Source organism: Carlito syrichta, unplaced genomic scaffold, assembly GCF_000164805.1.
Source record: "Carlito syrichta isolate Samal-C Ts95f unplaced genomic scaffold, Tarsius_syrichta-2.0.1 Scaffold316502, whole genome shotgun sequence".
NCBI lineage: Eukaryota > Metazoa > Chordata > Mammalia > Primates > Tarsiidae > Carlito > Carlito syrichta.
In genome coordinates, this window is record NW_007260598.1 from 112,835 (window position 1) to 140,372 (window position 27,538).

The following is a 27,538-nucleotide window of genomic DNA, read 5'->3' on the forward strand; positions in this document are numbered from 1 at the left end:
ATCGGCCTCGCGTTTATTTTTTAGAAACCCCAACATCCCATTCTGTATAATACAGCCTCTTCTCCCACGTGACAGGGTGACAAGTGCAGCTTTTAAAAGTAATGACGTTTCTGTGAAGAACTTGATGCCCGTTGATGTCACTCACTGGTCACTCTGGAAGGAAGCAAAGCCAGAGCTGCCCAAGACGCCAGCATCCGTTTCCCCCTCCAGAAGCCGACACGGAACACACTACGAGTGGCTGGACTGGAGCCCTGTAGCATGGCTGGCTCATCACCTGCAACTCGTTTCCACTTCGGGTCTGACTTCTAGTTTCCAGCTTAGCCATTCTAGTGACAGGCAAGTCACTTCTCTGAGCGTTTCGTCTCCATAAACGAGAAAGCGGGTGGAGGACTTCAGGGCGCTTTAACCCGAATAGCGTCTGTGAGGATCGTGACCTTTTCTCCCGACGACGCAGACAGGACACATGGGTGCTGCCTCCCTGCTCCCACCCCTCTCACTTTCCCAACTTGGGCTCCTCAGGGAGCAGGAAGGAGCGTTCTCCCAACATCCCGCGTCCTTTGTCCCCACACCCGGCAGGGGAAGCGTCTCGAGGCGCCGGCCGGCCGAGGGAGGGCAGAGAAGACCCATCCACCCGCTGTCACCCCCTTCTGGGTCCGGCGCCCGAGCCCCAGGGCACGCGCGTGCTCGGGCTCGCCCCCCTGTCAAGGGACGGCCGCCGGACGCGCGTGCCGGGACCGCGCGGGCGGAAGCTGCTGGCAGCGCGGACACTAGGTTCCCGCCGGCGTGGGCGGGGGAAGGGCGGAAGACACACCCGGAAGTCAGTCTGGGGGGAGGGGAACCGGGGGTGAGGCTTCCGGTGGCGCAAAGGGTGTCGGGAGCGGCTCCCAGCAAACCTTCTTTCCTGGCCTTCGGAGCGACCACCGTTGCCGCCGTCGCTGCTCCCACGGTCAACGTTCGGGCTGCACGGCCACGGCGGCTGCCACCGCCACTCCCGTTGTACGCGGCCCAGTTCATACTGGTCCCCAGGCGGCCGCCGCCTTTCCAGCCGCGGCCGCGGCCGACATGTTGTGAGGCGGCGGCGCGGGTGTCTGAAGGATGGTTTGGCCGCGGCGGCGGCAACGGCTGCTGGCGGCGGCGGGGGCTCGGGCTCTGTAGAGCCGGGCCCGCGGGGTGCCCGCCCGGCCCGCGGCGAGCCCCGTGCCCTGGAACTTGCCGTGCTCCGGCGCCGCTGGGGACCGGTCAGGCGACAGCCCCCGCCCCTCTGAGGGGCACGGAGGTGGTTCCCCGCCGCTCGGCTTTGCGGACCCTCTTGCCTCCGCCCCCCACCTGGGCGGCCTTCTCTCGGAGCCCTCGGCCCCTCTGCTGCCCGGCCCACCTCTCCCGGCTCCCCATCTCCGGCGCCCTCTTCTCGGAGCGCCCCCGGACCGCTCTCCGGGGCGCCTGCTGGGAATTTCCGAGGAGTAGTGGACCGGAGCCGGGGAGTTTCTAGGTCGGGGCGCGAGACACAGGACGGTACTATGGCTTCCTCGTCTGGCAACGATGATGATCTCACTATTCCCAGAGCTGCTATCAATAAAATGATCAAAGAGACTCTGCCCAACGTTCGGGTGGCCAACGATGCGCGCGAGCTGGTGGTGAACTGCTGCACTGAGTTCATTCATCTGATCTCCTCTGAAGCCAACGAGATCTGTAACAAGTCGGAGAAGAAGACCATCTCGCCGGAGCATGTCATACAAGGTAGGTCGGGTGTGGGATCTGGTTTACACGAGGCCAACAGGAGGACGGCCAGCTGGTTGCGTGACCCGTGCGTGTCAAAGCCTTGAGTCCTCTTCCCTGGTAAGTAGTGTTAATGGAAAAGCCACACCGGCACGAGTTATCCGGTGCCTGAAACATTTCTGTGTAGCCTTCTTGCGGTTCTTTTCATGCCGCGGATACGAGTGAGGAGCGCAAACATTTAGGTCAACCGACATCCCCCAAACAAAGTAGTGAGAGTGAGCTCAGTTTACGACCAGCCAAGCCGAAGCTACAAGAACTGCCTGCCTAAAGTTGAACCCAGATACTAACAAATGAGAAAGGAATGCACGAGTTCTCCCTTGGAAAGTTGAAATCCTGGCAGAGGAACTTCAAGCATGAATAGAGACGGAGCACCCCTTCCCTACCTGACATTTTCACCAATGTAGAGGACAAGATTTAATTTCTGAAAACATAAATCAAAACTTTAACGTGAATGTGTTCAACGTTGTTAGGTTTATCGGTATTGAATATAGGCAGTATATTTCCTGCTTTAAGAGTGGTTTGGTGGTGATAGATACATTACCAAAGCACTCCTGTTCCATTTCGTAAGAATGGAGTGAATGTTTTTTAAAATTTCTTCTTTTTTTTCTTTCTTTCATTTATATCGTTTGCTTTGTTCTATGGAGATAAGATTTAAAAGCTTGGAATGAAAGGTCATATACTTTTTTTTTTAATGGAACACTTCCCTGTCCTTTCCTGCTGCCATTCCCTTTGGATGTATACACTTAAGCTTTTATTGAATAGCACTTCTGAAAGTTTCAGCAGTTTCTTTTATCTTGGAAGGGATTTAGTCCAGTAAGAGGGATTTAGGGGACTGTATTCTGATGTTTTCAGAGAAGGGAAACGCGCTAGTCAATGTTTTGGGAAGTACCTTTGGTGTACTTATTTGTACTCTTATGAGAGTTGCATTAAATTTGAGATGATAACTTGCCTTTCATAGTTCGTTAATTAAAATTCTAACAATTTCTTGATTGCTTTTGGAGTCAGAAAAAAATGGTTAATATAAATCATTTTGGTAGGCAGGCTGTTATCTACCATTTACTTTTTATAACTTAACTTTTTAAAAGGTACTTTTTTGTTACTCTGTAGTAGAGAACACATCTGCTCATATTGACCAAATCCAGTATTTTACTGTCAATATTGACAAAAGTTTTAAATGATTCGTTTTTGATCTTTTATGACATCCTGAAGGTAGATTTAAAATATACCTTGCCTTTTCAGTACATAAGGAGAAAAATCCCTGAGAAAAAGCATATTTGATTCTTAAGCTAAGGTTTTTTGGTTTTTTTTCCTACTTGTTTGATGTACTGAATACTCTAGCAAGTAAAATGAAAACCAAGTTATCTATCTTTTCCTGTTTTTATTTTTACATTGTGTGATTGCTGTCATAAGTCTTTCACAAGATTATCCAACACAGATAGCTGTAATTTCCTTTTAAAACTCATAAAAAGGAAAAAGAACCTTTTATCAACATTGCCTTTGTAATGAAAATTGCAAAAGAGATCAATGGTATCTGCCTAAACGTTTGTTTACACCACAGAAGTGGGGATCGTTCCAAAAATCTAATAACACGTTACAGTCTGTCTGAGGGAGTTTATTCTTTTCTAGGATATATTTAGATTTCTGATTGACATGATGGAATAGAAGTGCAGCTGTAGCAAGCAGTATGCTAAATAGTTCAACTTTGGAATATGCTAAAATCAGTTCAACATGTGAGTCAGAAAGTTAGAGTGAAAGAGCATTTCCTTTGTGAATGAGGATGTTTTATTAATTTTTTTAAAAATCATGTACTGGGCTTGATAGTCTTATAAATTTACCTTTTTTTCTTATAGCATTGCTATTGTTAAGTGGGTAAGAATCTACATTTTCACCCAAGAATTCTCCCCAATTGGGTAGAACATTTTATACATTTATAATTTCATGTTGCTTAATTATTTCAAAAAAGTTTTGAGAGGTTAAAATTTTTTTTTTAATGTTTTAGGTGTTTGAAGTGTGTCCTTATGGACATGGCAGACATGACATTTTTAATACTTTTCTGTCATCGTTGCTTGTTTAGGAATATAGGCTATATCCAAGTGGAATAATAATGTACATTTTTAAATGGTGTGATTCATAATTTAAAGTTTGGGTTTTTGGTCATAAGTTTAGTGAACTACACTTGCTTCAGGGCATTTCATTTGCGATCTTGCTTTATCTTGTCAGAGCAAATTAAGCGTTCTGAGGCAGTCAAATACAAGCTAAGGTTGTAATAATTTGATCACAAGTAAATCTGTGAAATACTATAACTTTTTAAAAACCAACCTTTTTGTTTCTGTTTTGCTTACTTTAAGAAAGTAGACTTGGTATTGAAAATCACAGATACATGAATAGAGGGAGTTCTAAAAAGGTGTTCCTATTATTTTGTTGCTTTTTTTTGTAAACACGTTTTCTTGGATGAGTTCAATCATGCTCTGTTGCATTATGGAAAGAATTGACTTTGAGAATCAAGATCTGTAAGTTCTACATTGGAAATTCTTTGGCCTTAGGCAAATTTGTTAACGAAGGTCTCCTCATTTCTGTATAAATATTACTTGATTTGGGTATCACTTGCAATTCTGAGAATCAGTCAGGGATTGATAACCTTACATGAAATATGTTACAGTAAATAACAGTTTTAAAAATTTAGCCTGCGCAACATAATATGACCCCATCTCTACAAAAAAAAAATTTTTTTTAATGAACTGGGTGTGGTAGCATGTGCTAACTACTCAGGAGGCTGAGGTGGGAGGATTGATTGAGCACGCAGTAAGCTAGGATTGTGTCACTGCACTCTAGCCTGGCAACAGAGTGAGACCCCGTCTCTTAAAAAAAAGAGAGAGAGAAAATATTAAAGTGGTACTGATTAAAATATAAAGCTGAAGGTCTGTTATAATTTAACTTTAGGTCATGATACCATTTGTAAAAGTAAAATATAAGTAAATATTATAAATTATATTATTTTCTTCATCCTGAATTTTTATTCTCTTGCTACACTTCTCCCCCCATATTTATAAGAATAGTAACTGAAAGTAGTAAAAGTTTGAAAGGTTTCTGAGAATTGCTTCAAGCTATATTGAAGAGTATTTTTTATTTCAGTCCTTCTCACACTGGTACCTCTGTAAAATAAAATAAAAATGGATCATCAGAAAAATGAAAAGCAGACAAAATAAAAACTCAGATTTGATTGTTAGATTCAGTAGACATAATAATTGCCCTGTCAAATTGCTATTAAGGTTCTTAAAAGTTTGCTTTGACTTTCCATACTTAACTCATTACAACCATTAGTAACAGATCTGGCACAAGTCCATGAACCACACTTTTGTTAGCTTTGCTCTGAAGCCTAAACCACAGTCTATTTTGGAAAGTAAATGTGAAGTCGTTTTTTGGGGTTATTTGTGTATGTATGTATGTATGTATGTATGTATTTATTTTGAGTCAGTCTCTGTGGCCCAGGCTGTAGTGCAGTGGCACGCTCACAGCCACTGCAGCCTTGACCTGCTGGGCTCAGGCAATCCTTCCACCTCAGCCTTCCAAGTAGCTGGAACTGCAGGCACACACCACCACACCTAGTTAATTGTGTGTGTGTGTGTGTGTAAGTAAGATTCGCTGTAGAGACCAGTTCTCACCAAGTTGCCCAAGCTGGTCTCGCCTGGCTAGTGTGTGTGTGTGTTTGTGTTCGCTGTAGAGACCAGTTCTCGCCAAGTTGCCCAAGCTGGTCTCTCCTGGCTAGTGTGTGTGTGTGTGTGTGTGTGTGTGTGTGTGTGTGTGTGTGTGTGTGTGTGTTCGCTGTAGAGACCAGTTCTCGCCAAGTTGCCCAAGCTGGTCTCTCCTGGCTAGTGTGTGTGTGTGTGTGTGTGTGTGTGTGTGTGTGTTCGCTGTAGAGACCAGTTGTCGCCAAGTTGCCCAAGCTGGTCTCGCCTGGCTGTGTGTGTGTGTGTGTGTGTGTGTGTGTGTGTTTGCTGTAGAGACCAGGTCTCACCAAGTTACCCAAGCTGGTCTTGAACTCCTGGGCTCAGGCTCTCCTGTCACCTCAGCCTCCCAAAGTGCTGGGATTACAGGCGTGACCCACTGTCCCCAGCCGTGAAGTAGTTTTAAATCAGAATCTGTGTACTGCAGAGAAATTGTATTGATAATGGGAATGATAAAAGTATATTATGTTACCTAAGTAATTATTCATTCAAATAAGTTTTTCCAAGGGATATGTGTAATTTGCATTGCACAATTTATCACATAATTGGCTACTTTTCAAGTTAGGATTTTATTACTATTTTCCTTAAAATTGATACATCTCGTTTTTGTTTTCCTTCTCCTTCTCCCACCCAATGGTTACTTATTGAATACTGCTATGTACTTGGCACTGTGTTAGATGCTGCTAAAGATATAAAGATGAATGAGGCTGTGCATGGTGACTCACACTTGTAATTCTAGCACTTTGGGAAGCGGGAAGATTGCTTGAGACCTTGCCTGGACAACATAGGAGACCATGTCTATACAAGAAAAACAATTATACGGGCATGGTGGCATGCGCCTGTAGTCCCAGCTACTTGGAAAGGTTGGCAGAAGAACTGCCTGAGCCCAGGAAGTTGAGGCCCTGGTGAGCTGTGATTGTGCCATTGCCCTCCAGCAGCAGGGTAAGACCCCAACTCAAAAATAGTGTAATAATGATAATATTCAGTCCCTTCTCTGCCGTTTGTCTCTCATTGTTGTCCAAGATTCCCAGGAATGGTCATACTGTGGAGGACATGGTTTTTAAGGATCTTCAGCCTAATGAGCCAAGAAGTTACTTTGGCCTACATCCTCTTAATGTATTTTGTTGTTTGTTTGTTTTTTGGTTTTTGAGTTGGAGTCTCACTCTGTTGCCCAGGCTGGGGTGCAGTGGCACACTCACGGCCACCCCAGCGTCAATCTGCTGGGCTCCGGCCATCCTTCCACCTCAGCCTTCCAAAGTGCTGAGATTACAGGCTGATCCACCAAGCCTGGCTACTCTTAATGTATTTTAACTGAAATACATCATCACTCTTCCCTCCCCACAAACAAAATAGAGGAAGCAGAGAGTGCCGATTTAGATTGTATTTGAAAGGTACTATATATTGCTTCATGCTTTTTAAATGCTTTATGTATTTGAAATATAAAGTGATTCATACAACTTAATGTTATAACAAAACTTTTTAGGTGTATATCACTTTGTAAAACAAGGTAAGCCTTTATTAAGATTATTGTCGTTTGAGAGGAGTTCTTGCCTTTTCCTATTTTTTTTTTTTAGTTGCTGTCTTGTTAGCATCTTTTATGTTAAAAAAAAAAAAGTGCTATTTGCCCCCCTCCCTCCCCCATTGTACACCAAAGGCTTTTCTGAGTGTGGTTTTAAGATGTATGGTAGGCCAGGCTCAGTAACTCAACCTGTAATCCCAGCACTTTGGGAGACTGAGGCAAGTGGATTGCCTGAGCCCGTGGGTTCGAGACCAGCCCAGGCAACTTGGCGAGACCTCATCTGTACAATAAAGAAAAAAAAAATTAACTGAACATGGTAGCATGCGCCTATAGTTCCGGCTACTTGGAAGGCTGAGATGGAAGGATCGCCAGAGCCCAGCAGGTCGACACCGGGGTGCCTGTGAGTGTGCCACTGCACTTCAGTCTGGATGATAGAGTGAGACTCCAACTTAAAATAAAAAGATAGAAAAGGTGTACGGCAGAAGGTAGCAGACAGTAATGTGCTTGTTTTACCTTTTTAAATTTTTAAAAAGTTTTTTTTCTTTTTTATCTTTTCCTCTGATGAAGTCCTTAGAGCCAGAGCCATCAGCAGCCCATAAGGTTCTTTGTACAAATTAGAAAAAGGCATTCCTTCCTTAAAAACCATCTGCCAGAAAAAATGTCATAGTAAGTACACACATCTATGGTGTTTACAGTATGAATGATTCTAGTACTGAACAACCTACACAACCATAAATGGTAACCCTGCTTAGGAATCCTTTCTCTTATCCTTCAATATTCTCTTTTATGTAAAATGGAAATGATTACTACTACATGGTAACAAATGATGTAAAATATATTTTTGTTTAATATGCTGTGTCCAGTTATTGGGATTTATGAGCCAAATGTTTAAAATTTAGATTAAAGTCAATGCAATACTTAAAACTAAGTTTATGGCTGCTCCTGTTGAACCCTTTTATTGTGAGTACGGTATTTATATATAGCAACTCTATGAATAATACCAAATATTGACATTGGACCTACTTGCAAATTTGTTGATAGCATTATTCTCAACCCTAAATGTTTTAAAAGTTATAGCTTTTTTAAAATGTTTTCATCTACACCCTACATGGTTAAAGGTAGTTTGGATTGAATTTTCTTGATGTCTGATACAGTAATTCATGCCATTTTGACAGTTTGTCTCTCCATTGTGTTGACTTGTTAATTTTGTAAATTTAATATAAGTATACTTGTTCAATTGAATTTAGATGTGATAATATATAACTAACTGTGTTTATTTAGGTCCTGTATACTTACAAGGGTATTCTTTTAAATTTGAGGAAAAAAATAAAGATGAGTAATATATAATCTGAATCAGTTAAGTGATTCTTATGTGCTGGACTAATAACAATATAATATTAAATGTTTTATTTTACTTCCTCTGTGGGCCAGCCTCTTTCCTAAGCTCTTTATCTATATTAATTCATTTATTCACAACAGCCTGATCCAATGAGATGTAGACATGAGGTAAGAAAACTATGAGGCTCAGAGGTGAAGTAACTTATCTAGAGTCGCACAGCTAATAGTAGGCCAAGTTGGGAGTCAGTCCCTGGCTGTTGGGCTTTAAAGGCCTCCATGCTTAACCACTATACTGCTCCTGGTTGTAAGAAGATATGAAATACATGCTATTCTAATTTTATAGATGAAAAATTGTAGCTTAGAGATATTAAGCAATGGATCTAAGGTTATACAAATTCTGTATCAACCAGTTCTAGATCTATCTGATTTCAAACAAGGGAGAGTACATCTGTCTGGGATAAGGCTAGCTTAATTTGTAGATGAGGTTTAGTCTGTGCTTTGAATTCATTGCCATCAACATGAATGTGGGGAACTGTTGGAAAACATTGAACGGTCAGATTTAGCAGAAGTATGTAGGGATTTAATGACAGAAATAAAGCTGGAAAAGTAGCAGGTGCTAGATCCTGTAAGACCTTGGTGTAGGACTAAGGGAATCAGACTCTCTTTAGAATACAGTAGGAAACCATAAACCATTTACTTGGTTTTGTTTGGTATTGTCTTTAGCCAATCTTATTGAAATACTTTACTATGTTTGTGTCTTTATAAAGGGAAAAGATAATAGAACACTTTGGCTTCTACCACTGACACTTAAAACAATAAATCAGTCTGCCAATGTAAGTGAAACATATAGGCTGTCTAGTCTTCATTTGTTTTTTTTTTTTTCACTATATCTCAAGCTCCTTGAGCCAGAATCATGTGGTGGTGAATTTGATATACAGAACTCAGAATAATGCATTTCTGAGGTCTGGGGGGAGAGGGGGAGTAACTCATTAAAATTCAAATACTAGTACAGTACTCTGCTTTTTGACATCAGACTTTTTCTAAAAAGATTGAAAATAGCTTAATATTTGAAATAAATTAAAGTTGTAAATCAGTCAGAATGTCTAAAAAACCACAGCTTGCATGGGCATGTTGCTTTGTAAAGATATATTTGGTATTCTCCCTGAAATTAGAATTGAGAGCATCTATACTGAAAACAGTCTTAGTCATCTTAATTGTTAAAAGACTATAAGAACTGATGAGCTAAATTGATTTACTGTGTTTTTCATCATCTGTATTTTTCATTGGTTCATAATACAGTACAAAATATGCCTTTGGGGCATTAGTCAACATACAGGAGGGCCGGATGTGGTGGTGGCTCACCCCTGTAATCCCAGCACTGTGGGAGGCGGAGGCAAGAGGATTGCCTGAGCTCCAGGTTCGAGACCAGCCTGGGCAACATGGTGAGACCTTGTCTCTACAATTAAAAAAAAAAAAATTAGCCAAGTGTGATAACACGCACCTGTGGTTTCAGCTGCTTGGAAGGCTGAAGTGGAAGGATCACTTGAGCCCAGCAGGTCAAGACTATGGGTTCAAGCAAACCTACCTCAACCTTCCAACATGAGCATGCTACTGCACTCCAGCATGGGCAACAGAGACTCTGACTCAAAAAAAAAAAGTACAGGAAACTATATAATATAATTTGAAATACCATGAACCAAAAGCAAGTTTTATCTCTTGTCTTTTTTGGATTACAGAAGTAGGTTTGAGTGTGCTTTTTTTTCTTGTAATATTTTCTTTCTAAATGTAAAAAAAAAAGGATAATTTTTTTTTAATGCTTCTTCTGTCCTTATAGTCTTATTTCATCTCAGGTTTTCTGCCACATCACTTTATAATACTTCCTGTTAAGTTTTATTTTCAAGAAAAACCTGTTGGCTGCCTATAGATGCTAAATTTGATGAGTTATTTCCCCTAGTATTTCTTAAACTTGGTAGTTTGAGCGCCTGCTAAAAATAGTTTCCTCTTGGTATATTGGACAAAAGAAAAACTTGTCTGTTCTTTTATCCTATCCTACTGAAACTTAGTAGAACATGTGTTTCCAGCCTACTTTTTAAAAACCAAGTGACACAAAAAGTTATTAACAAATACATTGCAAATATTTGCCTTTTTGGTATTTATTCAGAAAGTGACTGACTTGATGTTTGATTACTAAGAGTGATATGGCAAAAATGTTTTTCTTACTAAAATCATATGTTCTTGCATTGGACCTTTTTTCCTCACAAAAAAATGCTTTGATCTTTTAAAAATTAGTTAGAAAGGGAAAGTGAAGGGATGTGCCTTGAAATGTTCCTTAACTTTGCTTTAGGAAAAACTCTCCCAAACCGTGTCTTTCCCTCTGTCATGTCACATCACCGTAACAATCATCAACACAAAATAAAACTTTTGTGACCAAAGGTGGGGGATTTCTCCTATACGTCAAGCAGCAGAAACCAGCTGGGCATCCTCTAATTCAATTCTGACACTATCTACTTGAAGATATATCAGATCCCACAGGATGAGGGCTCAGTCCTACGAGACTGCCCCACTCCTTCCTACCAGACAACAGATGTAAGTCCAGGCATCTGGAACTTTTGACCAACTGGTTTCCAGTTGGGGTTTCCTCTTTGGGTTTGACTGATTTGCTGGAGTGGCTTATAGAACTCAGCAAAACACTTAAATTTACCAGTTTATGATAAAGAACATTACAAAGGATACAGAAAAAAGGATGCATAGGGCAAGGTATGGGAAAAGGGGCACGGAGTTTTCATGCCTCACTGGGCATGCCACCCTCCAGGAACTCTGTGGGTTTAGCAATCTGAAAGCTCTCCAAGCCCTATCCTTTTGGATTTGTATGGTATTTCCATTACATAGGTCTGATTGACAACCATGTAGAAATGTGAATGGACAAAAGGATTTGATTTCATACTAACAGACTTAGTGGGGAAACCCAACAAGGCCTGTTTGTTTAGGTTCTTCGCCTCTCAGCATTCCTTTCTCAAGAGTATGAGGCAGGAATCTCTCTAGAATGATGGTCTTTTAGAGTTAGATTAGAGTCCTACTTTGGGCAGGTAAGAGGACAGAAGGTCAGAGAGAGATTCTGTTTCCTAAGGGGCCTGCTCATGAGACCTAAAGTGCCCTAACATTTAACAAACGACTGTAACAAGGGCTATGGGAGTTACAAGCCAGGAGCCATGGAAGAAAACCAGTATCTATGTCATAACACCACAGCCTTCTAATATTAAGCGGGTTGAGGGAAAAAAAAAATATTTATATATATATTCCGCCCCCCCCATGGTAGTGTGTGCCTGTAGTTCCAGCTACTTGGAAGGCTGAGGGAGAAAGCATTCTGTTTTAGCCAATTGTCTGGGGACAATTATACAACTATAAAATAGGTAAAAATTATTAGATAACAGCAAAACATTCCTCTCCCCCAAAGAAAAACTTACAAAAACTTTATGTTCCATAGGTGGGGGAAAAGCTGTGTTTTATCACTTTTTCAAATTTTTATATTTTTATTTCTCTAGCACTAGAAAGTTTGGGATTTGGCTCTTACATCAGTGAAGTAAAAGAAGTCTTACAAGAATGTAAGACAGTAGCATTAAAGAGAAGAAAGGCCAGTTCTCGTTTGGAAAACCTTGGCATTCCTGAAGAAGAGTTATTGAGGCAGCAGCAAGAATTGTTTGCAAAAGTAAGTAATACATTTTAAATTATTTTCACCTGAATCTTACCGTTTGCTAACAGAAATCATACTGGCTTCCTAAGTCAACATATGTACCCAGAGTATTTTCTTTCTCTGACTAATTGTTTGATGATAGAGCTGATGTTAAGAGTTGGCAAGTGGCCGGGCTCGGTGGCTCAGCCTGTAATCCCGTGCTTTGGGAGGCCGAGGTGAGTGAATTGCCTGAGCCTACAGGTTCGAGACTCGCCTGGGCAACTTGACGAGACCTCATCTCTACAATAAATAAAAAAATTAGCCGGTCATGGTAGCGCACACCAGTAGTTCCAGCTACTTGGAAGGCTGAGGCAGAAGGTTTGCCGGAGCCCAGTAGGTCAAGGCTGCGGTGGCTGGGAGTGTGCCACTGCACTCTAGTCTGGGAGACAGAGTGAGACTCCAACTCAAAAAAAAAAAAAGAGTTGGCAAGTTTGACTCTGGTTTTTATAAAAATAAATATTTGCAGCAATCCATTTTCTAAAGAGAGCAACTCCAAATAACTATTGAGATTTTATTTTGATGTTTTTTTAGATGGAATGACCTTTTTTTTTTTCTTTTTCTTTTTTTTTCTATCTTAAAGATGTGGGGTACCATTCAGGGTTAGGTATACAAATGTTCATTATGCAAGTATCCTTGTCAATGAGGTGTGCTGCTCCCCCCCGCCCCCCGCCCGCAGGCAGATTCCCACTACTGCCAATCCCTGCTCCCCTCTGGGCAGTTTCCTGCTACTGCCAATCCTTTTCTTTTCTTTTTTTTATTTTTTTTGAGTTGGAGTCTCACTCTGTGGCCCAGACTGGAGTGCAGTGACACGCTCCCGGCCACCACAGCCTCAACCTGCTGGGCTCTGATGATCCTTCCGCCTCAGCCTTCCAAGTAGCTGGAACTACAGGTGCGCACTACCACGCCTGGCTCATTTTTTGATTTATTGTAGAGATGAGGTCTTGCCAAGTTGTCCAGGTGGTTCTCGAACCCACGAACTCAGGCAGTCCACTCACCTCAGCCTCCCAAAGCACGGGATTACAGGCTGAGCCACCAAGCCCGGCTGCCAATCCTTTTCTTATAGTATTACGATAATTGTTCAAGGTCCACGTATGAGTTAGAACATGTGATAGATACTCAGTTCTTTGTTTCTGTGAAAGATCACTAAGTTATAGACCCTAAGTCCATCCAGGTTGCTGTGAAGTTCTTGATTTTGTTCTTCTTTATGACTGTGAAATACAGAATGACCATTTAAAATCATGAAAAGTCAGCCAGGCATAGTGGCTCATGCCTGTAATCCCAGCACTTTGAGAGGCTGGGGAAGGAGGATTGCTTGAGCCCAGGAGTTTAAGACCAGCCAAGGCAACCTAACGAGACTTTATTTCCACAAAAAATAAAAAAAATTAGCTGAAAGTGGTGGGACATGCCTGTTCCGGTAGTCCCAGTTACTTAGAAAGCTGAGGTGGAGGGATCACTGGCTCAGAAGGTCAAGGCTGCGGTGAGCCATGATTGTGCCACTGCACTCCAGCCTGGATGACAGTGAAACCCCAACACAAAAAAAAAATCATGAAAATTATACCTAAGTGTTCTTAAGATTTAAAATGATGACCTGATGAGAAAATGCTGTATCAAATTTGATAATGTGTGGCATGCAAGCAAAATCTGATTAATATCAACAAAGTAGTTTAATTAGATCTTTAATATACCTTTGAAACACTCTGATCTTTTTTTTTTTTTTGAGTTGGAGTCTCACTTCGTTGCCCAGGTTGAAGTGCAGTGGCACACTCACGGCCACCACAACCTCAACCTGCTGAGCTCAGACAGTCCTTCTGCTTCAGCCTTCCAAGTGCCTGGAACTACAGGCATGTGCCACCATGCCCAGCTTTTTTTTTTTTTTTATTATAGATACGAGGTCTCACCAAGTTGCCCAGGTTGGTCTCAAACCCCTGGGCTCAGGCAATCATCTCACCTCTGCCTCCTGAAGTGCTGGGTTTACAGGCGTGAGCCACTGCACCCAGCTAAAACACTAATCTTTAAAAAAAAAAAAATTTTTTAAGGCTAATGAAGCAGGGAAGGGAGAAAACTTCTTTCTTGCTTGTTATAATCTAAGGCCTAGTCTGTGAAGGATTAGAACCAAGTGCTAGTATCCCTCTATTTAAAAAAAAAAGAGAGAGAAGAAATGGCGAGAGTGTTTTTTTCTCTACTGAACGCTGGAGTCTCATTGAAATTGTAAGGCATTTTGGGGTTGAATAGGAGAGGAGTTATAGTATCCACTAGAACTGAGAAGTATCGTTTTAGGTAAGCTCTTCCACATTAGCACCATAGCTGATCTCCCTGCAGCCATAACAATCAGTTTGGTTTGCATCAAAAGTCAGTTGAGACTTAAGTGTTATTAGGCGCTAGGCACAAAGTCCCATTTAAACCTATGAGAAAAATGAAAGCTTACTATCATTTATTGAATTCTAACCATATTAATCACATAACCAAGTTATTTACCTGTTATGTCTCATTTAATCCTCACAGTAACTTATAATAGGTACTAAAGAGGAAATGCCTTTGAAACAGGCATGAATACATGCAAACAGTGTTGTAATCCATATGACTATGAGGTAACAAAGAAGAAATCATCTTGTTTTAAAACATTAATGGGTGTTTTTTATTGATTCTCTTCTATTGCACATCACCTAGAGGGTGCCAAATTAAACAATTCATGAGAAAGAAAGAAGATACTCTGCTGAATACTTTACATATTGCAGTTTTGTTTTGTTTTGTTGAGTAGGAGTCTCACTCTGTTGCCCAGGCTGAAGTGCAGTGGCACGCTCACGGCCACCACAGCCTTAACCTGCTGGGCTCAGGGGATCCTTCCACCTTAGCCTTCCAAGTAGCTGGAACTACAAACGTGCACTACCACGCCTGGCCTATTTTTTTATTTTATTGTAGAGACAAGGTCTCACCAAGTTGCCCAGGCTGGTCTTGAACCCCTTTGCTCAGGCAGTCCTCTCACCTTGGGCTCCCAAAGTGCTAGGATTACAGGCTTGAGCCACCACCACCCCGGCCATATATTGCAGAGTTTTAATGAAATGATTCAAATTTTATTTTATTAATTTACATATTAAGTAATGACTGAGAGGTGGAGAAACTTGCATGAAGTTATTTGCTCATTCTACAGGTTTTTACTGAAGTCCTCTCTACTTACCAGGCATTGTGCTAGGTGCCAGACTTTCAACATTCAACAAAAGAGACAAAGTCCTTATTATTATAGAGCTTAGTCTACTGGGAAAGATTGGCTTAAAATAATGCAAGTAAGGTCAGACAGGAAGTGTTTGGAGTCTATATTTAAATTCCTGTCTTTTGACTTTAAAACCTATACTCTAGTGCTCTAGCCTCCATTTTATCTGCTTAAAATTTATGGTGGAACTGTTAAATAGAATATGCAGTATCCTTGCCAGGACAAAATGTAAAGAAATAACTGACTGCCTGCCATCTCTGTCTTCACCTCTCTATCCCTGTTATCAGTTTTTTATTCCTCTGATCTCCCTTATTTTTACCCTGGCCTATGGGCAAAGATCCCTAGTATTTCTTTGCCCTTGTGAGGAGGACATGCAGAGAAATAGGCAACTGCCTATTACTTCTTCCCTGGAGCACGAAGTACTTAAGTTGTAAACATGAAAGGAACCGATTAGGAAATGCAATTTTTAAATTACTTTTGTTGTTTCATTTTTAGACTTCTTTTTAAATACTAATATAATGACAGCCTTATCTAAAGCTAGTAGATATTTGGAAGGGGGGACCCCTGATACATTAAAATTAAAGTTAACTGTAAATTAGAAATGAATCATTTTAGCATATGGGAATAAGAATCTTAAAACAATGAAAATCTCCAAAAGTAGTGAATTAGTAAGTAGATGTCTGCTTACCTCTCTTTCACCCCCTATTTTATTTAATTAGTTAATTTTCGTTTTTTTTTTTTTCCGAGTTTGAATCTCACTCTGTCACCCAGGCTGGAGTACAGTGGCAGAATCATGGCTTACTACAGCCTGGACCTTCTGGACTGAGGCTTAATTCACCTTAGCCTCCTGAATAGCTGGGACTACAGGTGTGCACCACCACACCCAGCTCATTTTTTGACATTTTGTAGAGACGAGGTCTTGTTATATTGCCTAGACTGGTCTCTAACTCCTGGGCTCGAGTAATCCTTATGCTTGGGCCTCTCAAAGTGCTGGGATTACAGACGTGAGCCACCATACCCAGCCACCATTCTTGTTCTTAAGAAATGTAGCATCTTGTAGAGGAGTTATAATAAAGATGCACTAACAACTGTGTTGTGAGGCTGACTACTTTCATGAGAAAGAGATCCCAAGTGTAGAGACATCACATTAGACTTTGGGGTAGATGAGTATGCGTTACTAAGTAGTTGTATTAGCCCCACCCCACCTTTCTGTATATGCTTTGCTTTATGACTGGACCTAATACCCCCAAAACCATGTCTTTTTTGCTAGCTGACTCCCCATTAGACTCTGGTGCCAGTATGGGGCTTTAGAAGGAGATTGCAAGGATGGAAGAAGAAAGGACTTTCTCTTTTTACCTCCTTTTGGCTTATAGTTCCTTTGACCAGCTCAGTGACATCAATTGGTTGCATCAGTTTCTCCTGTTGCAGGAACTGAATCTAGTTAGCATTTTCTCTAATACCTACAGGGGGATCCCAGGCCTTGGGGCCCTCCTCCAAGCACAGATACTTTAGTACCAGCCTACTTATGACCGTTCATCAGAGATCTGAGTTTCAGTTCCGTAGGTTTTTTTTCTTCTAAGCCTCTGAATTTTAAAAATTCCAGCCTCTTTCTTTGTTTCCTCAGTTTTAGGATGGGTGGCTGCTTCCCTGTGGTTGTCACTTCCATGTTATCTTAGTGTTCTCTTCTCACTTTTTCAGTTGGCTAATTCTAATTTTATGCTTGGTTAACAATTCTTGATTCTAAGTTATTTCTATTCTCATAACTAAGGTGACCTCGGAGGAGAACATAGTATTTCAGTTTGACTAACAGGTAGATTAAAATTAGGAAATTTCAAACAGAGTGAATGTCAGCATGAGTAAAGGTAGTGAAGATGAAAAAGTTAAGTGTATATTTGGAAAATATGTTCTGGGTTTTTTTTTTTGGTTTTTTTTTGAGTTGGAATCTTAACTGTCACCCAGACTGGAGTGCAGTGGCTGCTCCCGGCCACCGCAGCCTCAAGCTGCCAGGCTCCGGCGATCCTTCCGCCTCAGCCTTCCAAGTAGCTGGAACTACAGGCGTGCACTACCACGCCTGGCTAATTTTTTGATTTACTGTAGAGATGACGTCTCGCCAAGTTGCCCAGGCAGGTCTCAAACCCGCGGGCTCAGGCAATCCACTCACCTCAGCCTCCCAAAGCACTGGATTACAGGCTGAGCCACCGAGCCCGGCTTGTTCTGGGTTTTTTTAAAGCACAAGGTACACATTACACAAAAGATTAGAGAGAGATTGGAGTAGGCATTATTTTGGAAGACCTTGAATTCTAACCTGAGAAATTTGGACTTAATTGATAACAAATGATTGTTTTGGTTTTTTTTTGAGTCGGAGTCTCACTCTGTCACCCAGACTGGAGTGCAGTGGCCACTCCTGGCCACCGCAGCCTCTACCTGCTGGGCTCCAGCAATCCTTCCGCCTCAGCCTTCCAAGTAGCTGGAACCACAGGCGCACGCTACCACGTCCGGCTCATTTTTAAAATTTTTATTGTAGAGATGAGGTCTCGCCAAGTTGCCCAGGCGGGTCTCAAACCCGCGGACTCAGGCAATCCACTCACCTCAGCCTCCCAAAGGCGCGGGATTACAGGCTGAGCTACCGAACCCGGCTAACAAATGACTTTTAAAGTGAATAATGACCTGATTTGGATTGTCATCTAGAAATGTTTGGATAATAAAATCATTACAAATTATTAAGAAAAGTGAAGATTGAACATGGTAAAATCTTAATGATGCCCACTTATGCCGAGCATCACTGTTTTCTCGTAATACATTCATTCAAAAAATACTGAGGGCTTGTGTTAAGAATGTAACAGTGAATAGGAAAACAGTCTATTCTCAAGTTTGCTGAAGAAAAGTGTATAGACTTAGATCATTATTTAACAAAGATATAAGAATGCATAAAAACCAGGCTCGGTGGCTCAGCCTGTAATCCCGCGCCTTTGGGAGGCTTGAGGTGAGTGGATTGCCTGAGCCCACGGGTTCGAGACCCGCCTGGGCAACTTGGCGAGACCTCCTCTCTACAATAAATCAAAAACTAGCTGGGCGTGGTAGCGCGCACCTGTAGTTCCAGCTACTTGGAAGGCTGAGGCGGAAGGATCGCCGGAGCCCAGCAGGTGGAGGCTGCGGTGGCCGGGAGCGGCCATTGCACTCCAGTCTGGGCGACAGTGAGACTCCAACTCAAAAAACAAACAAACAAACAAAAAGAATGCGTAGAAATTATGACATATGAACTAGAACACACAACGTGGTCTAGAAGGGTCAAGAAAGACCAACTGATTTGTGTTTCAAACAATGACTGGAAGTTAGCTGTGCATAAAAGGAGGATATGAGCCAAACTTAAAGAACAAGTCCAAAAAAAAGACAGAGGGGAAAAACATGTTTTGGTAGAGTCTAATGGGAAATTATAAAACTTTTTCGAGTGTTATGCTAGACAGTTTTCAAGATCAGGTTCATTTTTCCCTTCTTAATGTGGTTTTTCTGCAAACAGGTGAAATTGAATTGAGAGTGAGCCTCAGCTGTTGCATATAATTCACATGTATGCATTTGGTTTCTAAAATCCTGTGGTGATTTTTAATAGATGATACATCAAATGGAGGGATTTTAAGTAGTATCTTTTCACTAGTGTTTATATGGGGAGGATATGTATATTTGTATATGTGTGTATATACATATGTGTTTATTTATGGAGAGAGGGAAGGGGGCAGAGGGTAAGAAATTGTTATCGAAATTTAGAAAGAAATGTCAGGGTAGCTACTGCATTTATATACAGTTCTTTTACCCTAAGAATTAGAGGTATTCTATTAGAAAACTTTTAAGCCATATAAACAAAGTTTAGATTTAAACATATTTATATCAATATTATAATTTGAAGGGACAGAAAGAATCAAGTGAGATGAAAGGAAGAAAGAAATACAGGGAAAAGAGCTAAAAAGAGAATATTGGGATTTTTTTTTCCCTGTCAACCTTTTCAGCCTCTTTAGTTGAATCATTGATCATAAATTATGTGACATAAAAGGAAACCATATATAAAAGAGCCAAATTTGAGAAACTCCTTAGGCCTGTGTGATTAGAGAAAAGCCATTTTTAATTATATTTACTTTGTAGAGTTCATGTTTTCCAGATGTATAACTATTGCATAGTAGTTGGGAAATATCCAAGTTTGATAATAACTAAGTCTGTGATTGACTTAATTTACATTTAACCAAAGTGAATATATTATGGGTTTTTAAAAAATTGTTATTTATTTTTATGTTTTTGGTGTTAGGCTAGACAGCAACAAGCAGAATTGGCCCAACAGGAATGGCTTCAAATGCAGCAAGCTGCCCAACAAGCCCAACTTGCTGCTGCCTCAGCCAGTGCATCTAATCAGGCAGGATCTTCTCAGGATGAAGAAGATGATGATGATATCTGAAATTCACCAGCTGAGTTTCTTTTTCCTCTATAAATGTTTTTCCTGCACAACAAAACAGTGAAAGAAATGCTTATCTGTAATTTTGTATGCATCTTGGTGGACTTGCCATTGGTATTCTAGGGATGTCTGCTGTTAAGTTTCATCTGTTGTGTGCTATACATGTAAAAATTGTCTCTTTGAACTATTGAAAATTTAAGGTTCAGTATAATATCAATTTTGAATTTTTAATGGTGTTTATGAAATTTTAGATAGCAGTGAGTCCTTTATTTGATCAATAAACAGTATTACAGAAAACTTCTCAAGTTTATAAAAATACAGTGAAATTTATACAGAAGCTCTAAATCTGCATTTGCATTTCTTTTGCCCTTTTACATAAACTAAAAATTGGGGCTTTTAAAATTGTTGAGTGGGGGTGCTGTGCGAGTCATAGACATTGGATCAGGTTGGTGAGAAGAGTTCAGTTTATAGTATCTGAATTTATCTTTTAAAATGAGTAGGTATATGTATGGGCAATAAATATATGTGCTCAACTAGATACACTTTGTTTAGAAAAACCTTACAACAAGACATTGAAAAACTAAGAAGGAGGAGTATGTTTAATAGTAATTGTATAAATTTGGTGGGCTATGTTTTTTATTTTGTTTTTGTTTTATGTAGAGGTAAAAACTAGTTTTATCACAGCATAATTCATCTTGAGCTACACTATGACATTTTAAAGACTGCCCAATTTGAGGACTGTCGTCATTCTTACTGTTTCACTCCAATTCAATAATTGTTAATAATATTATTTGCTTAGTCCATCCATACGTATATTATTCAGATATATAGGTGGGATTTGTGAAACAATTGCTTGGGTTCCGTTGGTTTAACTGAGATTCGTGGATATTCAGACCTTTTCTGGGATAAAGAAATGAGTTAATGAGCATACTTGCTACGAGAGAGGGATTTTCTTTTAAATTTAACTTGTGGTTGTAGTTTACTTACTGTTTTTAGCATTACTTTTACATTTTCTTGACTAGATGACCTAGAGTCCAGTGCTACCTTTTGAAATGGCATTATTCTCTCCATCATAATTGAGTAATAGCTTTAAAAAAGATTGGTTTTATTTAAGAAAGGATATCATAACTGATCAGCGCTATATGAATCATAAATAGTTTCAACCTGCTTATTAAAAGAGAGGATCTTTAATTTGGTTCCAATAAATAAAATATGGTAGGGATTATAGGTATCCAGCGTGTTGAAGAAATGGCGTAGTATCTATATTTTGAAACAGAAAAGTCACTTAATATAGTAGGAAGTACTTAATTCCTATGTCAGTTGCCAAATCCTTTAAATTTATATGTTCACCTAGCCCCAAAACATATTATGGCTACCAGGATTCCAGTTTTAACTGGAGAGATAAATAAGCAAAGTTTTATCAGTATTACATTTCTTGGTGATCATATTTTTGTTATACATTTATTAAACACTCCCCCCCATATAATGAAAAGGTTAATTTTACTGATGTTTTAAGTTGAAGTTACTTTATGGATGTCATATCCATGAAGTGCATTTAGATTAGATAGAAGGAATTGTACCAAAGGTAGTCTAGTCTAGAAAAATAATAATAAGTGTTGGCTTTTCTAATTTGTACTGTAACATTCTTATACGTAATATTTTAAGTATATATGTTTCTTAAGTAAACAACTTAGATATTTTTCCACTTTTTTTTTCTGATGCAGAGTTCAGGTCACTATTTTACTGCATCTGATAATGTATTATATATTTGAAGCCTAGTGACTTTTCATTTTGACATTCTTGTGATTTCATATGCTGTATTCTTTAAGCAATAAAATTCTGATGTATTTTATAAATTGTTTTTATATTTAATGATCTGTAGAGGGATTTCTATTATTACCATTTTTATTAGTTTCAGGAATCTTAGACCCAAAAGACATTTTGGTCATTTGGTACATAGTACCTGCCTTTCTCGAAACTTTGCTTACTATTATTTCAGAAAATGTGGTTTTATTTGTGTTTTTGTAGTTTGCAGTCCTAAGATTGACCATAACAAAGCTACTTAGCAGTATTTTACTTTTGGGTTTTTTTTTTTCCAACTTTTAGAGAAGCAAAATCTTTAGCGTTCTTGAGAAATAGTTATTGTTTAGTATTTTTCCATCCCCTTAAATATATATCTGTCTTTTTCTTCAGATTATCAGATTGAGAAGAGTTAGAAATGTACCAATTTTTAAAACTGCATGTACTGTATGCACAGAAGAGTACACAAATAGGGGTTTTTGCAAATTAAGCAACTCATACCACCAGCCCTCGGATCAAAACACAGAGTATTATGAGCACTCCAGAAGCCCCCCTTGCCCCATCTTAACACTATCTTTTTTCCTCCTAAAAATTACTGTCATGACTTCTAAAACCATAGATTAGTTTTGTCCACTTTTAATTTTGTACAAGTACAGTGATATATAATGTACCTTTTTATTCATCGTTTTTGCGAATGTGTTAATTTCCTGTTGCCACCATAACAAATTACCGCAAACTTAATGACTTAAAACAATACAAATTTATTCTCTTACAGTCCTGAAGGTCAGGAGTTCAGATTCCGTTTCTTTAGGCCAAAATCAAGGTATCAGCAGGGTTAGTTTCGTCTTGAGGTTGTGAGGGAAAATGTTTCCTTACCTTTTTCAGCCTTTAGTGACTGCCTGTAGTCATGGGCCTGTGGCTTCCCCATGAGCAAAGCCTGCTTTTGTCATCACATCATCTTCTCTTTTGTACTCAGATCTTCCTCTGCCTCTGCATTTAGAGTTTAGGGCCCACCCAGATAAACCAGGGATAATCTCCCCATCTCAAGATCCATAATGTAATCAATCACATTTATGAAGTCTCTTTTGCCATGTAAAGTGTCATTCACAAGTTCCAGGGATTGGGGCCTTGGATATCTTTGATCACCATCATTTAACCTACCAAAGTGAGATTCACCCATATTTTTGCTTGTATTTGTAGTTCATTCATTCTCATTGCTTTATAGTCTTCTATTTAATTATCCACTTTTTATTATATCCAAAGTTAACGATCCATTCGCCCATTGATGGTCATTGGAGGAATTTCCAATTCTGGGCTGTTATGAATAGTGCCATAGAGAACATTCCTGTAAGTGTCTTTTGGTGAATGTTATGCATTCTGTTGAATATATACCTAGGAGTTATTGGATCATGGGATGTGCTTATTTTCAGTTTTAGTATGTCCTGTCAGTTTTCCAAACTACCTATAAGAAGTCATCATTTTAATGTGTAGCATAATAAAGAATTTGGTTTAGTGGCATGAGAATTTTAATGAATTTCTCAAAATACCTACATTATACCAAATGAGTTATACTTCTGTAACAAGTCTGTTGTTATTCAATATCAAATAAGAGGAAAATAAGAGCAAAAGTATTTATTCTTATTATAGACACATTAGTATTATACATTATACTCTTCCTCAGAAGAAATGCAGGTTTTAGGTAATAAATAGTATGTTGAGTTGGGAAATCTTGGTTTTAACCTTATTAAAATACATATTTCCTCATATACATCTCTATAGTATGTCTATCCAACTCAGATATATTCAAATTACTGTTAGGAAGAATTACCCAATCCAGATAGTATAGACACTGCTTTCCACTGTCTTCTCTTGAATTTGTTTCATTTTGTTTTCTTCTCCTCTGTCCCCAGCAGCTTGGTCACAAGTCGTACTCCACCGCCTCTGGTTTTTACCTTGCCCCAGTATTTAAAGTATTATGGGTAGAATTGGCCAGGGTGAAAAGAATGAGAGTGTAAGTGGCCTCCTCTCACCTAAAGTGTCACCAATGGTCCTTATCCTGCTTCCTCAAAATAAATGAGAAGAGAAAGTAGGGAATAAAAGGAGGAAACTTCTACTTCTTTTTTTTTTTTCGTAAGAGACAAGGTTTTGCTATGTTGCCTATGTACAGAGTACAGTGGCTATTCACAGGCATGATCATAGGACACTACAGCCCCAAATTCCAGGGTTCAAGCCATCCAACGGGAGGAAACTTAACTTATGATCAATTTCTACCATAAATCAAGCAACTTAGTAAAACCTTAGAACAGGATTTCTCCAACAAAACATTACTAACGTTTTTGGGCTAATTAATTCTTTGTTGTGGGAGGCTGTCCTATGCATTGTAGAGTTTAGTAGCATCCCTGGCTGTAGCACCTCTCTCCACCCCATGCCACCCACAGTCGTGACAACCCAAGAATGTCTCCAGACATTGCCAAGTGTCCCTTGGTGTGAGAGAAGAGGGGGAACAAAATTGCCCACTGTTGAAAACCACTGCCTTAGAATGTGTAAATTTTACTTTCAGCATAGGGCACTGGAGAAAGGCTGTGAAACTGAACCTCTGCTAGAAGCAATACACAGTGTCACTAGAAAGGACAAAAAGAAACAGCTAATTTGGAGAAAGTAGGCTCAGGATTAAAATATGTTTCCAGGAAAGTCAAAACTTAAAGGAGACTTTTGACTTTACATTGGTTGTACCCCTTCACCCAGCAAGGCCCAGTCCAGTTATTACAAATCTCTCTATCTGCTTGTTGCTTTTCTACCTCACTGCTAGCCATACTCAGTTTGAAATATATCAGGTATAGTATCTCATTACTGAGTAGTATATCTTTTAATAAGCATTTTTTTTTATTGTGGTTAAACATGCATAACATAACATTTACCGTTTTAACTAAGTTTTAAGTATACAGTTCTGTGGCATTAAGTTCATTCATATTGTTGTACAACCATCACCACCATCCTTGAACTCTTCATCTTCCCAAACTAAAACTCTGTATCCGTTAAACAATTACTCCCCATTACCTCCTCTGTCTCAGCCTCTCATGACCACCATTCTGCTTTGAGTCTCTTTGAATTTGACTACTCTTGTACTGCATATAAATGGACTCATTATCCTTTCACCTACCATAATGTCTTCAATGTTCATTCATGTTATAGCTTGTATCAGAATGTCCTTCCTTTCAAAGGTTGAGTAATACCCATTGCATGTATGTATCACATTTTGTTTATCTGTTCTTCCATTGATTGATACTTGGGTTGCTTTCACCTTTTGGCTATTGTGAATAATGCTCCTCTGGGAACATGAGTTCAAAGAGCTGTTTGAATCCTAATAGTCATATTACTTTGGGGTACACAGGTCTATATACTGAGAACTGAAATAGGGAAAACAGTATAATGTGAATGCACAGGAAAAGACAATTTATATTACAGTAAGTCTTCACTTACCAATGTTGATAGGGCCTTGGAAAATGCAACATTAAGCAAAACAACATATAATGAAGTCAGTTTGCCATAGGCTAATTTATATAAACGAGCTAAGTTCCTACAGCATACTTCTGGTCACAAACATCACAAAACTTATAAATAAAAACATGAAACACTTCTAAAATTAAACGTTGACATAATTGTTTAAGAAATATTACAAAAACAAGCAAGAATTATTCCATTTTTAGTGAATTGATAAATGACGGTGATCGTAGTTGTGAGTGAAATCAAGGCATAAATGTCAGTGAAGCAAAAATGATAAAGAGCTATTCCTACCACGCAGCCCAGAAACAAATAGCAAATATGGTGGACTCGCCGGGCACATTTGTACCGCATCGTTTATTGTCTTGTATGTTTATCATATACTTTACACATTTTTATTTTAAAATAATTAGTATTCATTTATTCTTTTAACCTTCTTATTCTAGTTTGGGGTCTTAGGTAACTGGAACCCATCCTGGCAGCTCAGGTAACAGGGTGGGAACCAAAACTGGACAGAACTCTGTTTCATCACAGGGCATAGCACTCAGATACACACTCACTCATATTGGGACCATTCAGACACGCCTGTTCGCCTAACATGTACATCTTTGGTATGTGAGAAGAAACCAGAGTACCCAGAGAAAACCCACACAGATATGGGGAGAGTGTGGGAACTCCATACAGACAGTGGCCCTAGCTGAAAATCGAGTATTTTTTTCCCCTCTGGCCAGGCATGGTGGTTCAGCACTTTGAGGGGCTGAGGCAGGAGAATTGCTTGGGCCTAGGAGTGAAACAACATTATTCAAGGACCTGCTATATGTTACATGAACAAAGAGGACCAACATGTTATTTCATTTACTCATCTCCTCTGTGAGGGTAGTTATTGATAATCCAGGGTGGTACACTGGTAACACAGGTAAACTTAAAAATAGTAGTCATTGGGCTCAGTGGCTCAGCCTGTAATCCCGTGCCTTTGGGAGGCTGAGGTGAGTGGATTGCCTGAGCCCGCGGGTTCGAGACCCGCCTGGGCAGCGAGACCTCATCTCTACAATAAATAAAAAAATCAGCCGGGCGTGGTAGCGCATGCCTGTAATTCTGGTTACTTGGAAGGCTGAGGCAGAAGGATCGCCAGAGCCCAGCAGGTCGAGGCTGCGGTGGCCGGTAGTGACCACTGCCCTCCAGTCTGGGCGACAGAGCGAGACCCCAACTTAAAAAAAAAAAAAATAGTAGACATACAATATGCAATATTTTATGAAACTCCATATCATGCATAATGCAATGAGTGTGAGGAATAATATAGTACATCTCTCAGTTTCATATGTTTCTTGCCTTTGTATATTTTATATGAATTGCACTTGTCAGTAACATGGAAGTAGTGGTAGAAATAGAAGAGGGAGACTTGCTAGAATAATGTTTTGATAGGATTGAGAGGTTTTTTTTTAGGAATTGAGAATGGAGGGAGAAAGAATATTTAAAAAAATGTATCTAGCAAAGGACCAAGAAACTGCTTGTTAAGGCATCTTAAGATCCTCTAACTACTAGGGAATAGTGCACCAAGCTCAAAATTGTCTTTTACCTTCAAATAAGTTTGTTTCTTTTATTGTACTGATAAAAGATGTCATTAACTTCGTGGTTATGTTAAACTTCTAGAATGTGTAGCAGCAGGGTGTGGTAGTGAGGTTAAGATATTAAGATATGAAGAACTTTAGCCAGGCATGGTGGTGTACACTTGTAGTCCTAGCTCCTTGGGAGGCTAAGGCAGAATTGCTTGAGTCCAGGAGTTTGGGGCTACAGAGAGCTATGATCGTGCCACTGCACTCCAGCCTGGGTGACAGAAAAAGACCCTGTCTCTCCAAAAAAAAAAAGAAGATGAGGAATAACAATGGTGTTTATTTCATAAACATTCATTTGGTGTATTACACAAGATAGAGTATGTTTTCTGAGTCTCGTAGTGTAAAGTTCACATAATGCAGTTGCATTATACATATAATAGTAGCCCTTACAAAATGTCTATCTTTATTATAAACATAAATGAGGAAACAAAAGTTCAAAGAAATTAAATAAGTCAGCCTTCTGTATCCACAAGTTCCACATTCACATTCAACTAACCATGAATGGAAACTAGGGGGAGAAAAACAATACATTATAACAACTATCTACATATTCTTTACATTGTATTAGCTATTAAAAGTAATCTAGAAATGACTTAAGTATGTGGGATGATGGGCATAGATGATGTGCAAATAGTATGCTATTTTATATAAGAGACAGAGCTTCTTCAGATTTTGGTTCTCTTGGGCTCCTGGAACCTGTGTGTGCCAAGGGATCGACCACTATAACACAGTAACATTTGCTGAATGCAGTGGCTCAAGCCTGTAATCCCAGCACTTTGGGAGGCCGAGGTGGGAGGACTGCCTTAGCCCAGGGGTTTGAGACGAGCCTGGACAACTTGGTGAGACCTCGTCTCTACAATAAATTAAAAATATATATATATATATATGCC

At 39.8% G+C, this 27,538-nt stretch overlaps 1 protein-coding gene across 2 annotated transcripts; it reads left to right on the forward strand.

Moving 5' to 3' along the window:
* Nucleotides 1–1,376: 1,376 nt before the first annotated feature.
* Nucleotides 1,377–21,590, forward strand: DR1 (down-regulator of transcription 1). 2 transcript variants are annotated; one of them, XM_021707322.1, is made up of 3 exons: nucleotides 1,377–1,737; nucleotides 11,901–12,068; nucleotides 19,596–21,590. In XM_021707322.1, the coding sequence occupies exons 1-3, from the start codon at nucleotides 1,518–1,520 to the stop codon at nucleotides 19,796–19,798; spliced, it is 591 nt and encodes a 196-aa protein (XP_021562997.1). In that variant the 5' UTR covers nucleotides 1,377–1,517; the 3' UTR covers nucleotides 19,799–21,590. The 2 variants fall into 2 exon arrangements, with proteins under 2 accessions (XP_021562997.1, XP_008072792.1); XM_008074601.1 differs by having other exon boundaries at nucleotides 11,901–12,064; nucleotides 19,591–21,590.
* Nucleotides 21,591–27,538: the final 5,948 nt, after the last annotated feature.